This window comes from Poeciliopsis prolifica, unplaced genomic scaffold (genome assembly GCF_027474105.1).
Source record: "Poeciliopsis prolifica strain line A6 unplaced genomic scaffold, Auburn_PproV2 SCAFFOLD144, whole genome shotgun sequence".
In the NCBI taxonomy this organism is placed as follows: domain Eukaryota; kingdom Metazoa; phylum Chordata; class Actinopteri; order Cyprinodontiformes; family Poeciliidae; genus Poeciliopsis; species Poeciliopsis prolifica.
The window spans coordinates 224,189-239,700 of record NW_026562519.1 but is presented as its reverse complement, the minus strand read 5'-3'; the positions used below and the strand labels follow the sequence as shown (position 1 = coordinate 239,700).

The 15,512-nt window shown below is 37.7% G+C and overlaps 1 protein-coding gene across 1 annotated transcript; it reads left to right on the top strand.

Moving 5' to 3' along the window:
* Positions 1–8,486: 8,486 nt before the first annotated feature.
* On the top strand, positions 8,487–14,006 carry LOC129355745 (cytochrome P450 7A1). Its single transcript, XM_055025356.1, has 8 exons — positions 8,487–8,758; positions 9,645–9,885; positions 9,975–10,184; positions 10,343–10,537; positions 10,622–10,821; positions 12,670–12,803; positions 12,956–13,134; positions 13,402–14,006. Exons 1-8 carry the CDS (start codon positions 8,676–8,678, stop codon positions 13,702–13,704), a joined length of 1,545 nt encoding a protein of 514 aa, XP_054881331.1. The 5' UTR covers positions 8,487–8,675; the 3' UTR covers positions 13,705–14,006.
* Positions 14,007–15,512: the final 1,506 nt, after the last annotated feature.

Here is a 15,512-nt window from a genome sequence, read left to right as displayed (position 1 = left end):
AGTCTAAAGAGAACATTTGGTGGTTCCTGGATGTGGAAAGAAAGGTCCAGATGTTGATTAGTGTCTTGTTTCTGGAAAGTCTTTTAGCCCCCATCAAGAGAAATCGGGAGACTGCATAATGGCACCTGTACAGCAGTATCTGAAAGAAAGACAGTTATGCCTGTTTTCTACTAGCTGTACTTCAGCAGTCCAGCCTCGCTCCACTTTGCTTTATAGTGATAACTTTTCCAGACTGGGCTATAGGTCTGCAGCAGATCCAGATCACCTTCAGGTGATGTATGCCTTGTGCTGTGACTCGTATCTGTGCAACTGAACAAAAGTTGTTATTTTTCTGAGACTAAAGAAGAGAGAGTTGAGCTATTTTTTATAGCCTGATTGTTTTCTTCAAGTTTGTTGTTCATTTTAATGCACTGCTTAATTGTTTAATTACAAGAAATTACATCAAGCTATTTTAGAAGAATAGGATATCATATAATAGAAATATTCTTTATTGTCCCTCAGCAGGAAAACTCTGGTACAACACATATAAAACAAATGAAATACTCACATTTACACAAAAATTAAAACATATAAAAACTAATAAAGACAAAGTTGGAGCATAAAAATACCATGAAGTAATTGTAAAAAGCATTCTCCAATCCAAGGAATGTGCAACTGAGTAGGGTGACTTCAGAAAATGTGAACATGTTAGAGCAATAAAAATAAAACAAATTGATGTCTTCCATGGTTGTATGTGGGCTACCTGAGATCTGACTGCTGTGCATTGAAGAGTTCTGGACAAGAGGCTTTGCAGAGTAATCTAATGCTGCTGAACCACTGATGTGTCTTTATTTCAAATTCAAATCCAAAAATGCTTTATTAATCCCAAAGGGAAAATAAATGCTGTCTGCAGCTTCTTCAAATTGATAAGAACTTTTAAGGATGGTAATGGCTGTCTGCAGCAAAGGTCTCTTGAAACGGCTTGTACCACACTGAACCTGAAAGTGCCTCTAACTGAAGATACTCTGACTTCCCAAGACAGTCTAGTGAAGAGGATGGTCAGGGTTGTACATAATTTTCTTGATTTTATTAAGAATTCTTCTCCTGTTGGCCCACCTGAAAAAGCAGACAAGCACATGTCAGGATGTCAGGACCCCCTCACATCTTGACAAGGAGTGAGAGGGATCTAACAACCGTTGAGTTGGAGTTGATAATGCCATCATGCACCTGCTTCAACAAACCCACCGTCATCTGGACAAAGCAGGCAGTACTGTGAGGATCATGTTCTTCAATTTCTCCAGAACATTTAACACAATTCCAGGGTTTCCCCCAGAAAACTTGGTAAGCCCGGTGGTCGGGGCTTTGTATTAAAAGATGTTAAGTTGACAAGAAATGTTATTACAGGGTAATTAATGTGTTACTGAAAAACATCACCTGTGGAATGCTATTTAAGCCCTACAACTATAGAGTCTTAAAAACAACAAATAAAAAGAAAATTTTTATTTGAAATTGAATATTTGGACTTCTGTTTAATCCAAATTAAGTCAGTAACTCCAGAAGCCCGCCCAGGCCTTCAGGGGCCCCTAAATGCTAACATTTAGTCTTAATAAACAAATGTTCCATGTATATATATATGGAACATTCTTGTACAGCAGCTTCTTCCCAGCAATAATAGCAGACATTTTCTTTCCTTTGTTTCTTTTAGCAGCATTGATAGTCTTAATAAACAAATGTTCCATGTATCCATATACATGGATTTAATGGTTTCAGCATACATAAATAACTTAAGATTTTAAGGAGTCTGTTTTACCTGTGTGTGTGTGTGTGCAACACACACACCAAACACACACCAAAACAATACAATGCAACATACAGCAATAGCATTGAATCTGAAAGAAATTTTTAGTCAAAAAAGCAATAAATCTGCACTTCATCCTCATCTTAGTTAACTATTGCCTGTGACATGTGTCTTGACTCGTGAAGTCACCACAAACTCATTTATTTTTTGCTGCAGAAGTATTATTACTAAATACATTTTCTAAGTAATACAATCCATGCTGTCAACTGTTCTCACTGCAGCTGTGCAAAGGTCTCGTCGCTGTATGATAACCAGATAAAAAGCTGACAACTAATAAAAAAGATATTTGTTAACCTTGACCTTGACATGGTTACAGTTGTCAAGGATAGAGCCTGTCGCTTTCTATCAGCAATTTAAGCAGCCCAATTTCAAATCAATAGTAAGCTGACTTTGCACCTTGGATTAAGTATATTGGCAACTGCTATAATTCATCTAGTGCAAAAGTGTAAACAAATGTTTATTATTAAATAAAAGATTCTATGTCATTCTACAAGAAAATGTGCAGTGTGAGTATCTATGATGAATCCCATGAGCTCATTACTACCAGAAACCAAGTATTGTGAAATAAATGTCCTTCCAAAGATTTTTTTTCTCAACACACCGTAGATTGGGTAACTTGTTTGACTTGTGTCAGATTTACAGACAGTTCTCTAAATAACATCTGTTTCTTAGAATTTCTTGTGACGCAATATTGGTGGATTCTAACTCTATGTTATCAGAAGGATAGTTTACATTTTGGGGGGTTGTGTGCCATGATTACTAGTAGCAAGTGTCTTTCCTGCAGTAGACAGCAGTGATTGAGCTCTCAGTACAGACATACGAGTTGTTTTGACTTTTATTTCATGTCCCTTTTAAATCCAGCAAAATGAATCCACAGTCTGTCTGGCTATTGGGGAATTTTACTGCCATAGGTCAAGAGCACACATTTTCGGTTTGAAAGCAGAATTTAATCTTGGTTCCCAAAACTTTCAATGCATCCACTCAAAACTTCTGCACTCTTTGAAATATTTGATAACACTTTATTTGATAGGTTGAGAATAAGACTGTTATGACACTGTCATAAACATGATGTAACACCTGTCATGAACATGAGTATGTCTTTATGAATATTTATAGCTGTTGTCATAAAGTGAGATTCAGTAATAATGACACTTTTGATATATATATTTTTATATTTATTATTTTAGATTTTCAAAGCTTAGAACATACAGATAAGCAAACAATAAACAGAGCCCAGATGCATAGGTTAAGATATAAAACATTACAGTTGACATATGGTGTACACATAAAATGTATACATAATCACATACAAGAGGATACATACACACACTAGGGACGACCAAGGAGAGAGTCCGTGAAAGAGTTTGTTCAACTTAGTCTGGTCTTTGAAAAGTGTTCCTAGAAGGCATTCCAGTAACATGAAAATGTGTCTTAGGAGCCTATACAAAGTTTTCCATCTGTATTATGGACATAGTTTCCGTCAATCAAAGGTGGAATGAAGGAGGAACAGAGGACCACCACTCTCTCAGGATTAGTCTCTTGGCAACAATCAATTCCAGTTCCAAATTATGACACTTTTAATACAAAGTTGACATTATTCAAAATGTCTTCTTTTACATTTCTTGGTTGACATTAACCAAAAAATTAATTAAAATAAATTTGTTAGAAAAGTATTACTGATTAAACTTCAGCTTTAATAACATGAGGGTACATACTTTTTAAAGTCAACCTTCCACCCAAAACAATGAGAGTGTTATAAAGCCTCCTCAAGGGTGTGTTTGTTTCCTTCTGCTGGGTCTGCCTGTGTGTTCTATCAATTGTAGTAGCATCCATATGGTAGCACCTGTTTTTCTGCACTGTAAGAAAAACCAATGTCAGCTTTTTGCTCCAAGGTAAACTTACAGTGAAGCTGTCCCCAAATCACCTTTCTTTTTTTTAACTGATAAACTGTCTAAATAGGCTATTTACGGTTCTTCTATTTGTATGTTTTTGTGCAAATGTTGACATGTTTGTGAAATTCATTTAGTTTGGCATAAAAGTGTCTCACTGCTGGCTTTCTTCAACTGTTGAATTTCCAGCGGTACAGCTTGGTGCAACTTTGTCACAGCCCCTGTTTGTGTATAAAAGCACAGAGCTCCCTGCTCCCACCCACTTGATGCCGAGTCAGAATTTGAAGTCGCAAGGATTGCCATGGCAACTGGCGAGCATTGATCAGTATTGTTCCTCAGCTTAACAAATGTGTGATTTATTTGTGATGTAGACACAGAGTGAAATGAATCTGCTCTGCTCTGACTGCAGTAGGTAAGAACCTGCAGTCAGAGCAGAGCAGATCAGCCAACTGATGCAACCTGCTCTTCACCGTCGTCCAATCAACGCTGGTCCAAGACATGTCACGTCCAATCAACGTCCAAGTCCTAGCTGATAAGGACCTCCATCCATGGCGTCTTCCGCTTTCCAGCAGAGCTCATCCCACCATGATCACTCCACCTCCACTCACCCAGCCATTCGGCCCCATTCTTCACCAACCTCCACCACCAGTGCTTGGTCCCTGGGAGATGACATTTCTATCAGTATCAGGAACGCACATCCAAGCTTATCGCAACCGATGTCCTCAGCCGGGGCCCAAGCGCCAAAGATTTTAAATTTTGTATGTCAATAAACTCTCTCCGTCTGAGTCTCTCCAGATTGAAACAGCGTTCTATTAAAATGTGTCAGAATGAGTTGTGCTGACTTAAGTTAGTCATCTATTAACAGTATCAGTTCTCAAAAATGTGAACTCCACTCATGAACAAACACTTGCTGTTCTTTCTCTTGGCCATCATCATTCTTGTGTTTTTCGTTCCTTCCTGTGGATGTTGTTGGAATAAGAATTTTAAAGTAGCACAATAGTACATAAGTTAACTTTTAGGTTAAGATAAACTTAGATACAGATCCAAACTGGGACAGCTGGTGACTCTCTGAACGCAGAGGAGTAGACAGAAAACAGGCCTAGACTCCTTGGATCTCTTTAGATAGGGAGTCTGTCTGCCAGGCAATTAACAAATTCCTGAGCATGGTTCAAAAGTTCACTAGGATCTTAAAACTTTTTATAAATAATTTTATCTATATTAGAATTAACTATATTTCTTTAAGCATGTTTTTAATTAGTTACTTATTAGATCCAAACTTATAGTCATTATTTAGGATTGTTACATTTTGTGCAAGCTTGGTTAAAAACACCAACTAGTTTCTTGTTAAAACATTTTGAGGCAGAGATAGCGCTGCAGCTGCAATCATATATCAAACTGGACAGCGGCTGGTACGAGAAGATCTAGGCCGTATATCTGCTTTTGGGGCTCTTTAGCAGGAGGTAATAAAATTAACATTAAGACAGCCCACACAAAGGAAAAGAACACACCTCCTAATGCATATATTTAAATGAGGAGAATACGCATTCTATAAAAAATGGTTTGTTTCACAGCAGAAGTTCGAATCTCTCTGTGCTGAGTGAGAGTTTCCCGGAGGATGCATCTTCTGTTAATCTTTTGTCTTTTTACTCAGTTCTTTGTCTCTGTTTTGTCATGTCTTGGACTTTTTGATAACTAGGTGAGATGCTTGCTGTAACATTCTGAACTGCATTGAATTTCTCTGGATAAAACTCTGAATATCTGAAGTCTGACGTCGTATGATTGCTCTTTTCTCTCTCTCCACACTTACACAGACACAGGAATTCGGGACAAAGAATTAATTAACGAGCTAAATCAAGTTACTCCTCTTTTTAATTCTTAACAATGTAAATAACCTGTTTTTTATTAACCTGCTCGCAGGCATTTCTTAATGTCAGAAAGAGCAAGGCAGATGTCCTGGTTGGACAAAGGGGAAGCAATGGGCTCAGCACATGTGGGGTCAATTTGACCCTTCGAGGATGGGGCATGAAAGCACCTCAGAAGTCCACTCCCCCTCTCCTGGGACTGTGGGGGAGTTAAATTCTGCTATTCACCTGTTGTCGTTTCCCACATATGACCCATGACCCATCTTTGTCACAAAGCATGACAGAAATAAGAATGAAGAGCCTTTCATTTGGGTAGTCAAAGTCCAGATCTGGCTAAGATATTCTATTGCATGGCCTGTTTGGAAAACCTCTCCAAGTCAAATTGTCTATTTGATGGTGTAAAAACATGCATTATATATATATTGTATATTAGACAAAATTTATCTTCCCTTTTTATTTGAATGGAGAGAAGTGTGAGGTATGAACAAATACTGAACACTATAATGCATTATTAATTTAAGTAGACAGAAAGTAAAATGAACCAGCAACACCACCTAGTTAAACTAGGGACAGAAAAATAGGAAAGCAATCTGGTTAAATTTTACAATAATTTATTACAATAAATTTATTGTGAGAAATTTCAGAGGGCAGTATCTAAATATTAAAACTAGCTAGAGAGAAGTCTGTAAGATATAAAAATAAAAAAATTGGAATTGCAATCAATAAGAGCCTCCAAGACAGGGAGGAAGCATGTAGTCTCAGCTAGAAGGGTCGAGTCATCCTCTTGTCATCTGTTCAGCTTCTCTTGGTGGCCTTGACCTCCAGCACTCAATCCTCTCTAAGTCAGTGCTTCTTGGTGACCTCGACCTGCAGAGAACCCCAACGCTCGGTCCCTGGCCCTGTTGTTGCGCAAGGTACTCCTTTCCCTCCCCTTCTAACTTCCTACCATTGAGAGGCTAACACACTCTCCCTGTGGAGACCAGCCTCCCCCAACTTATCTCTTTCTATGCGAGGGTTAACACCTAACTGAAACCTATTTTCATTGATTTGAAGAAGGCTGGTTGAACTTTGATGACCTCTAGAAACATTTCTTTATATCTTTAAAATGATAGCAGCACAAACAAAAACTTTTGCTGCACAAACCAGCATAAACATTTGACACCAATTTTGTCTGATTTGAAAAAGGTGGGGGGCCGACTTCACTCAGGTGCTATACCCTCTCTGGCACTTTAATCCCGAGTCTGCAGAATACATCCTGCCTCAGAATTCCTCATGTTCCTCGTCCAAGCTGCAATCCTCTAGGTCTCAAACTCCTTGGCCACCAGCTGCACAGCCCCAGATCTTCTTTATGGGTCCCTCCGGCTGTACAGCCAACTTCCAGACTTCAGGGTCTTTCATGGCCACCAGCATGTAGACACTCTGCTCCTTTGTCATTGCTGGCCTCCAGACTGTAATTTTCTGGCATAAAATTTATGTTTTTTCTATCAGAAGAATGGCACCCAGAGACAATCCTTTCTTTGAGGAATAAATAATTCAAATAACTTGGTATTTGAATTTGAGGCTCTTGGTAAGCAGTCCTCCTTTTGCCAGCAGAACAAAAGTGGGAGGGGAACATCTCTTTGTTGTCGCCCCTACAGATGGTGGGCTGAAAGGGAGGGGCATCATGTGGCGTAGAGGCAGATTGGGCTTGTCTTACCTGCTGTCAAAAAAATTTAAAATAATAAACAAAAAAAGCACACCAGTGCCAGTAAAAACAAATGATAAAAAATAAAAGGAGAAATAAAGAGTTTCTTCAGAAGGGATCTTGTCGCACTCAATGAAACTCACTTTCTTGATGCTGAAACTGAAAGTAGGTTAATGCATTGCATTGTGGGATTAATAGTTTTTATACCTCCCTCCTATTATTCAGCCCTTGATTTAACAGGTGTAGTGCCAAGTATCTTTACCTCTTAGAAAATCTCAGACTGATAATCAGTTGAAAAGGAGAAAATATTAAAGATTTACCACAGACCATTTAGAAGATTCATCTCTTAACCTTCTTTGATTTTGAAGTTGTGCTCAGTTCATTTTCCATCCATGCAGATCTTAAGTCTGTAATGCAGACTCTCTGGTCTTACAAGACTTAACTGACTGGTGAAGATGTGAAAACTTATCACTCTGAAAGAGATTTCAAAGCTTTTTAAATGGTTGTTCTGACTATACATTCTGCTATGCTACCTAAAAGACAGACTGGACAGGTGTCATGTTGGGCTTGAAGGTTTACTTCAACCACGTCCTACTGCTCACACTTATTCAAACTTTACAGAATTTTCTTTATTATTTTTATGGTGTTTGCTGTTTTTAGATGTTGTCTTTCTTGATAAGCCAGTTTCAGTTTCCACCCGAACCAGTTCTAATAGTTCAAATGCAACCGAAACAAAGGTGAGACCTTGAATCTATTTACTAACCCTGATGCCGTATCAGAAAACAGTTTTCAGTAAAGTCCATGGACTCTGGTCAAGGCCATCACTTTTGCACACGCCATGCATGGAATTCCAGTTCCTAGAGAGATCCCTGAGAGATTAACAGCCTGGGTATAATGTTTTCACCATATTCCATAATATTTTAAAAAATGACAACTTTTTTTTTTTTTGTAATCAAGTTTAAAAGTTTTAAAATAATAATAAAAAAAAAAATTTAAAAGATCAAACTATCAAAGAATAATCTTTGAAAAACTATTGCAGACAAAAAAATAACTTAAATTTACATAACATACTTTTGAAATATGCCTGAAGCAAATCATACACATTATGTGGAGCAACATAAGCTCACCTTTCCAGTGGTCCCTCCCATAAGGAGGAGGAATATAAAAGCTGTCACCTGCTGCCTATTTCATTACAACAGACACATGCACTTACTTTTCCAGTGAATGGCAGCAACAATTAATTCTAAGTATTTCTACACTAGAACAGAGAACTTCTATGAGAATTCCTATGGGACTTTCAACTTTAATAAATTTAATTCAGCACTAACAAATAAGTCACTTTGAGATTCGGATCTTATTCTTGTCTTAATTGTCGATATTGTTGTCACCATTGTAACATCTCAATGATGATAAGTATTGCTTTGATCTGGGGAGTAGTGGTTGGATTTTGTTGCCTTTTGTGGCTTGCTCTGGGGATAAGACGCAGGTAAGACTGGACTGATGAAATGTAAAATGCTCCAGAACTTGGATTTTGTTTTATTTAATCTATTTTCATGAAATTTCTGTTTTTAACCTTTTGGTGTAATCCATAAAGAACTTTACGATTTAAAAAAGGTGTTGAGAGTAACAATAATTATTGTAAAACCTTTCTTTAGCCTGGAAGATACAGCATCTCTTCTTATACAATGATTTGTTACATTGTTGATTTACAGAAACTGTTGCATTGGTTTTCAGTGAATGTGTGTTTAGTTTCAGAGAATAAATGCAGCTTTTTGAAATAGTAATCTGATTATGCAAATGGCTGGCTGGGCTAGAAATGACTTCTGCATAAAAAGTGTCACAATGATCATTGCTATGAAGTGATAAGTCATTGTGGCTCCTATTGAGCAAGAAGCACAATGTTTAGTGCTGTTTTGCTCGAGATAGATAGATAGATAGATAGATAGATAGATAGATAGATAGATAGATAGATAGATAGATAGATAGATAGATAGATAGATAGATAGATAGATAGATAGATAGATAGATAGATAGATATAGATAGATAGATAGATAGATAGATAGATAGATAGATAGATAGATAGATAGATAGATAGATAGATAGATAGATAGATAGATAGATAGATAGATAGATAGATAGATAGATGAAAGTGGAATTATGCTTTAAGTATGTATACAGTACATCCAGTATCTCTTACTAAATCTGACAATATGTGGGATTTCACAAGTATGACTGTTTTATTTACCACATATTTACCATATTTACAACAATGTAGATTTTGCAGCGAGTGAAAATCATCATCATTAAAGAGTCAACCACACTAAAGGGGGGAATTTTAAAAATGTTATTGCTATTTTGGTGATTTCTACAGGCAAGCTGGTGAGCCAGTTATTGAAAATGGTTTTATTCCTTACCTGGGCTGTGCTTTGCAATTTGGGGCAAACCCTCTTCAGTTCCTTCGCAGCCGGCAGAAGATGCATGGTCATATTTTCACCTGCAAGATAGCAGGCCAATACATCCACTTCCTGTGTGACCCCTTCTCCTACCATTCAGTCATCAGACAAGGAAGACACCTTGATTGGACAAAATTTCATTTTGCTACATCTGTTAAGGTAGACACTGGTATTAATCTAACATATTGAGAAGAAAATGTTTTAAACTACAAGAACTTTAATAATAATCCATGACTTTCCATCTCTAGGCATTTGGTCATGACAGCTTTGACCCTCGTCATGGTTACACCACAGAAAACCTTCACCAAACCTTTCTGAAGACGCTGCAGGGGGAAGCTCTGCCCTCCTTGATAGAAACTATGATGGGACACTTGCAAGATGTCATGCTGAAGTCAGACAGACTGAGTCCAAGTGAAGATCAGTGGCAGGTGGATGGGATATTTGCATTCTGCTACAAGGTGAGTAAAAACACTGTAGGATGAGAAGACTTGATTCCATCATTAAAGATTGTTTTCAGATATTGGGCAGACTGTGTTTAAGAAATATGATTACTGCTAAAAGAGAATGTATTTTAGGCAGTAACAGCATCAATCCTCTCTGTTTTGGCGTTAAATAGGTCATGTTTGAGGCTGGCTACCTGACTCTGTTTGGTAAAGAGCTTGGGGAAGACAAATGCCACATCAGACAGGCTGCACAGAAAGCGCTGGTCCTCAACACTTTGGAGAACTTCAAGGAGTTTGACAAGATATTTCCTGCTCTTGTAGCTGGCTTGCCCATCCATGTTTTCAAGAGTGCCTACAGTGCCAGAGAGGTCAGTACATAATATTCAAGGGAAAAATATTAAATAATTTCTAATTCATTTGAATTTAACTTGTACATATAATTTAATTTGCAGAACTTAGCAAAGACGATGCATGCAGAAAACCTGTCCAAGAGGCACAACATGTCAGACTTAATCTCTATGAGGATGATACTGAATGACTCCCTCTCTACATTCAATGATGTGAGCAAAGCTAGAACCCATGTTGCCCTGCTGTGGGCTTCACAGGCTAACACACTGCCTGCTACATTCTGGAGTCTATTTTATATGATTAGGTAAGAAAATTGCTCTCTAGTGTTTCTCAGTTTCGGTCCTCAGGGACCACAGCCTGCATGTTTTAGGTGTTTCCCTTCTGTCACACACCTACTTGAATAAGTGGGTGATTAACAGGCTTCTGTGACACTTGATGGCATGCAGCTGAGGTCATGCAAACATTTGAATCAGAAATAGAGACCGGACTTGAGAAACTCTGCTTCAGGGCAACATTTCTTCATTAGCACAGTGGTCATTATGTGTTGCTGTATTACAAATATTTGATTTGGAAGTTAAACAACACACAAGCCTACTGTCCTGAACAGCAGCTTCGAGCTGTGCTGGAAGATTGTGTGGAAAACTGTGTGGATGTAGAAACGCTCTGTGAAGGACGCTGTAGGTAGAATTGAACAGAATGAGGTTTATAGGCTGCTTTGTGTGTGTGTGTGTGTGTGTCTGGTGTGTGTGTGTGTGTGTGTGTGTCTGGTGTGTGTGTGTGTGTGTGTGTCTGGTGTGTGTGTGTGTGTGTGTGTGTCTGGTGTGTGTGTGTGTGTGTGTGTGTGTGTGTCTGGTGTGTGTGTGTGTGTGTGTCTGGTGTGTGTGTGTGTGTGTGTGTGTGTGTGTGTGTGTGTGTGTGTGTGTCTGGTGTGTGTGTGTGTGTTGTGTGTCTGGTGTGTGGGGTGTGTGTGTGTGTGTGTGTGTGTGTGTGTGTGTGTGTGTGTGTGTGTGTGTGTGTGTGTTGGTGTGTGTGTACATTTTTAACAGACTGTCATTGTTGTATACTAACTTCCATATTTATAACAATTAATAAAGCCTCCATTCTCAATAGGCCATGAAATGTTAAAATATTAATTGTTTCTTTAACTAATAACTTATTATTGCCCTCCCTATAATTAGTGGTGGTTTCTGATGTGGGTGACCTGAGCGTGTTGAATTCAGAAGGTGGACGCCTCAATTTTTGTCATGTGTCCTCGTCAGTGACAGCCCATTTTGGCACATTGAATCAAGTAAATGATATTTAGCAAATAATGCAATGAAATTGTTTGTTATGAAATTTGCATAAAAACCCTTTGAAAATGTTTTATGTCCAGCTGATAATCTAATAGAGGCTACATAATAAATCTTTGTTTCTTGGAAATAAGATTGATTAATCGTGTTATTTGTTTTTATGCTGTTTGCTCTGAAACCTGGCAAAGTAGATGTCATAATCCTCATAGGCATTTAAGGACCAGCAGAATTGTGCTGCACATTCTCTTAAGAAACAATTTGAGAACAGTGTCTTGTACAAAATCTCTAATATACTGACAAAATTATTCTATATGTGGATTTATAATTTAATTATTTAGAGTGAGGTACAGTTATTACATCTCATGTAATGGGCTACAAATAAAGTTGACAAAAGTGATCATTGGTCACATGACACATTTGTCAAATGATTATATTATGCTACAACAGTAACACAATAACCATTCAGTAATATAATAATATTAACTTATACAAGTGGAAATTTATCGTGATATTATCATTCAAAATGTTTACTGTATTGGCTACATTTTTTACATTGTATGTGTATGTTTTATGTTTGTATATTTTTTATGTATTTCTGTTTTAATATATAGCAATGTAGTTAACCTAGGGCTTTTTGAAATGTGCTAAAGAAAATGTTCTACAGAAACCTATTTTCTGGACTATGATGTGGACTTACCCGTTCGACAAGTTTTTAAACAGTTAAAACCCATTTGGAAACTAAACTCTTGATAATATATTGAAAGCTTCATTTCATGCTTTGTTGGAAAATCAAAAAATCTCAGAAAATACAGGCAACAACAGATAAAGAAACACAACTGAAAAGATTTTATACTTGTGCCCAGGAGTCCAGAAGCTATGAAAGCAGCTCAAAAAGAAGTCCGGAAAGTTCTGAGGGATTCAGGTTTGACAATGGACCCTGAAGAGCCAAACATGCTAAAGCTGAGCAGAGACCAGTTAGACAACATGCCTGTTTTGGGTAAGATGACTAAAATATATGTTTTATTTCTCAAAATGAGTATCAAATATGTGTAACAGGAAATAAAAGATTAGAATATTTATTTTTTTCATTCAGTTAAGTAAATTTGTATTGTAAATACTTTTTTTTTTTTTTTAATCTATTGATTATAGACAGCATCATGAAAGAAGCCATGCGGCTTTCCAGTGCCTCTTTGAATATTCGGGTTGCCAAAGAGGACTTCCTGCTTCACCTTGACAACCAAGAAGCTTACCGCATTAGGAAAGATGATGTCATAGCCCTGTATCCACCCATGGTGCATTATGATCCAGAAATTTATGAAGATCCTTATGTAAGATCCCACATTATCCTAATTCAATGGACTTCCTTAGATAGAACACTTTTTAAAATCCATTTCAATAATAAACTTGACCACTTTGTTTGATAAATATGATCAATTGGAATAAATGTATGACTTTAATGGAATTGACTTTTTTTCAAAGTGCTTTGAGATGATGTGTCAATTGACGCTATGTAAAGAAATGGAATTGAATTGAATCTACAAAGTGAAACATTGCTCTCTATTCCTCTTCATTTTTCATTTTCTTCCTTCATACAGGAGTACAAGTTTGACCGTTTTCTGGATGAGGAAGGTCAGGAGAAAACCACATTTTATCGCAATGGCCGGCGGCTGCGTTACTTCTACATGCCCTTTGGCTCAGGGGTCACAAAATGCCCTGGAAGATTTTTTGCTGTGTATGAGATCAAGCAGTTTCTAACGCTGATGCTGTCCTACTTTGACATGGAATTATTAGACCCTGCTATCAGAGTTCCTCCTCTAGACCAGTCCCGTGCCGGTCTGGGAATTCTCCAACCTACATATGATGTGGACTTTAGATATAAGAGGAAGGAGAACCACTAAACCAAGTGCTTGCTGTGCTGATTGACTGAATTACTTACTGTAGATAATGTAAATTTTACAGTACAATGGGATATCTGTGTGTAAATAGACTAAATTATTTTTCAATGTCCTGTTTCTTTTATACAATCAGGTTGTAGAAGATAGGCTGTATGGAATCATTGGAAATGATCACATATTTCCAGATCTTTACTAGCATTCTGTCATATTCAATACTTGGCATATTATTCCTGGTTTGGGTTTTCTTTTCAATAAAGTTTATGTGAGAATATTGGTACACACATCTCTGTGTGTATTCAAATTGAGAGGTTGCAGATCCTTGTAAAATCATTGTGTAGACTTTAATCCCAGCTACTTGACGCTTTTGGCATTTTGTCTTTGAGACAAAATAAAACATCTGGGTTTATTTGGTGCCATCAAAACCATAACATCTAGGTTCTCCATTGGTGTGTGTTGTTGCAAACATCATCATGCAGCTCAGCTAACATAGGTGGAATTTAGAGACAAAGGAATGACAATGAAGTCATCTCTCATTTAGCCACACCACCACAATCACCCTCCATCAAAAACTCTGGGTGCTTGAAAGCAAGTGAAACCAACTTGTTGTCCATCTGCTGACTGAAGATTATCTTGATAAGCTTCAGGGTGTCAGAGATGGAACTTTCCAAAGAATAAAAGGCACTTCCTGTTATGAGGGAGCAGGGCTTAGACAACATCAGAATGTGACAAAATAGGCTCATCAGGCTTATGCCAAATTTGGTGCTACTTGGCCATTGGGAGTGAAAGTTATAGCGTTTCATTCGCTTTGGCAAGTCTACCTCTTAACATACTCATGATATTGAGAACTTTTAATCCCCCATCCCTTAACTGTGTCCTGAACAAAAATGAAGCCGACAGTGTGTAAACAAGAAAAATGGCAAAAATGTAACCTTTGGCTGAAAATGGCCTCTTCCCTGTATATCTTAGAACAGGGATGCTCAAGTTCAGTCCTCCAGAACTACCGTTCTGCAACTTTCAGGTGCATCTTTACTCCAACAGACAAGAATCAGCTCTGAACAGGCCTGGCAACGAGCCCTTCATTTGATTCAGGTGTGTTGGAGCAGGAAAGCATCTGAAAGTTGCAGGATCTTTTGAGGACTGGCCGTGAGCATCCTTGTTTCAGAGCATACAAACAGCAATAGCTGACATAAGCAGTGACTCAGTAACTCTAATCGGAGGACTTTTTTCAGTAACAAGTTTTCTAACATGTTACTAATTCAAATCCAGTAATCCTATTAAAGTTGTTTGTCCAAAATCACTGCACGTTACTATTTTTGTCATTTTCTCTAGTAATTTAATTGTATTTCCTCTTGGGTAGTGATTGCCGTCTCTATGCGATAGTATCAGCAGAGATAGCCCCGTAATATAGACATGTAAACAATGGAGGGAGATGCATATTTTGTTGCTGGAAAAACAGGAGCTATTTTGAGCTTTCATCAAAAAACAAAATATGTATATATAAATATATTTTGTCGTTTTTTTAAATTATCTACAGATAATCGGTCCGGGGTTGTGGTTCTTTGGGGCGTGAAGTTGCTTATTTGGGCTGGGAAATAAGCAGGTAGTTTCATCAGACTCTCAGTGTCCATCATTTCCCAGACGGTCCGTCCCACTGTGTCTTTGTTAATGTCAAATGATGTCTAGCTTCGTGTTGCACTCCAGAAAATGGCAAACATGGAGACTAATACGAACAGAGCAATGAACATGAAAACAGCCCAGAATGAATGAGTCCGTAAAGTTATGCAGCTAAACAAAATTCTAATCATTAATAT

Coding starts and splice junctions, on each gene's coding strand:
- LOC129355745 (XM_055025356.1), top strand. CDS start 8,676: ATGATGATAAGTATTGCTTTGATCTGGGGAGTAGTGGTTGGATTTTGT. Junction 10,538..10,621: donor GTGCCTACAGTGCCAGAGAG/GTCAGTACATAA, acceptor TTTAATTTGCAG/AACTTAGCAAAGACGATGCA. Junction 12,804..12,955: donor AGACAACATGCCTGTTTTGG/GTAAGATGACTA, acceptor TATTGATTATAG/ACAGCATCATGAAAGAAGCC.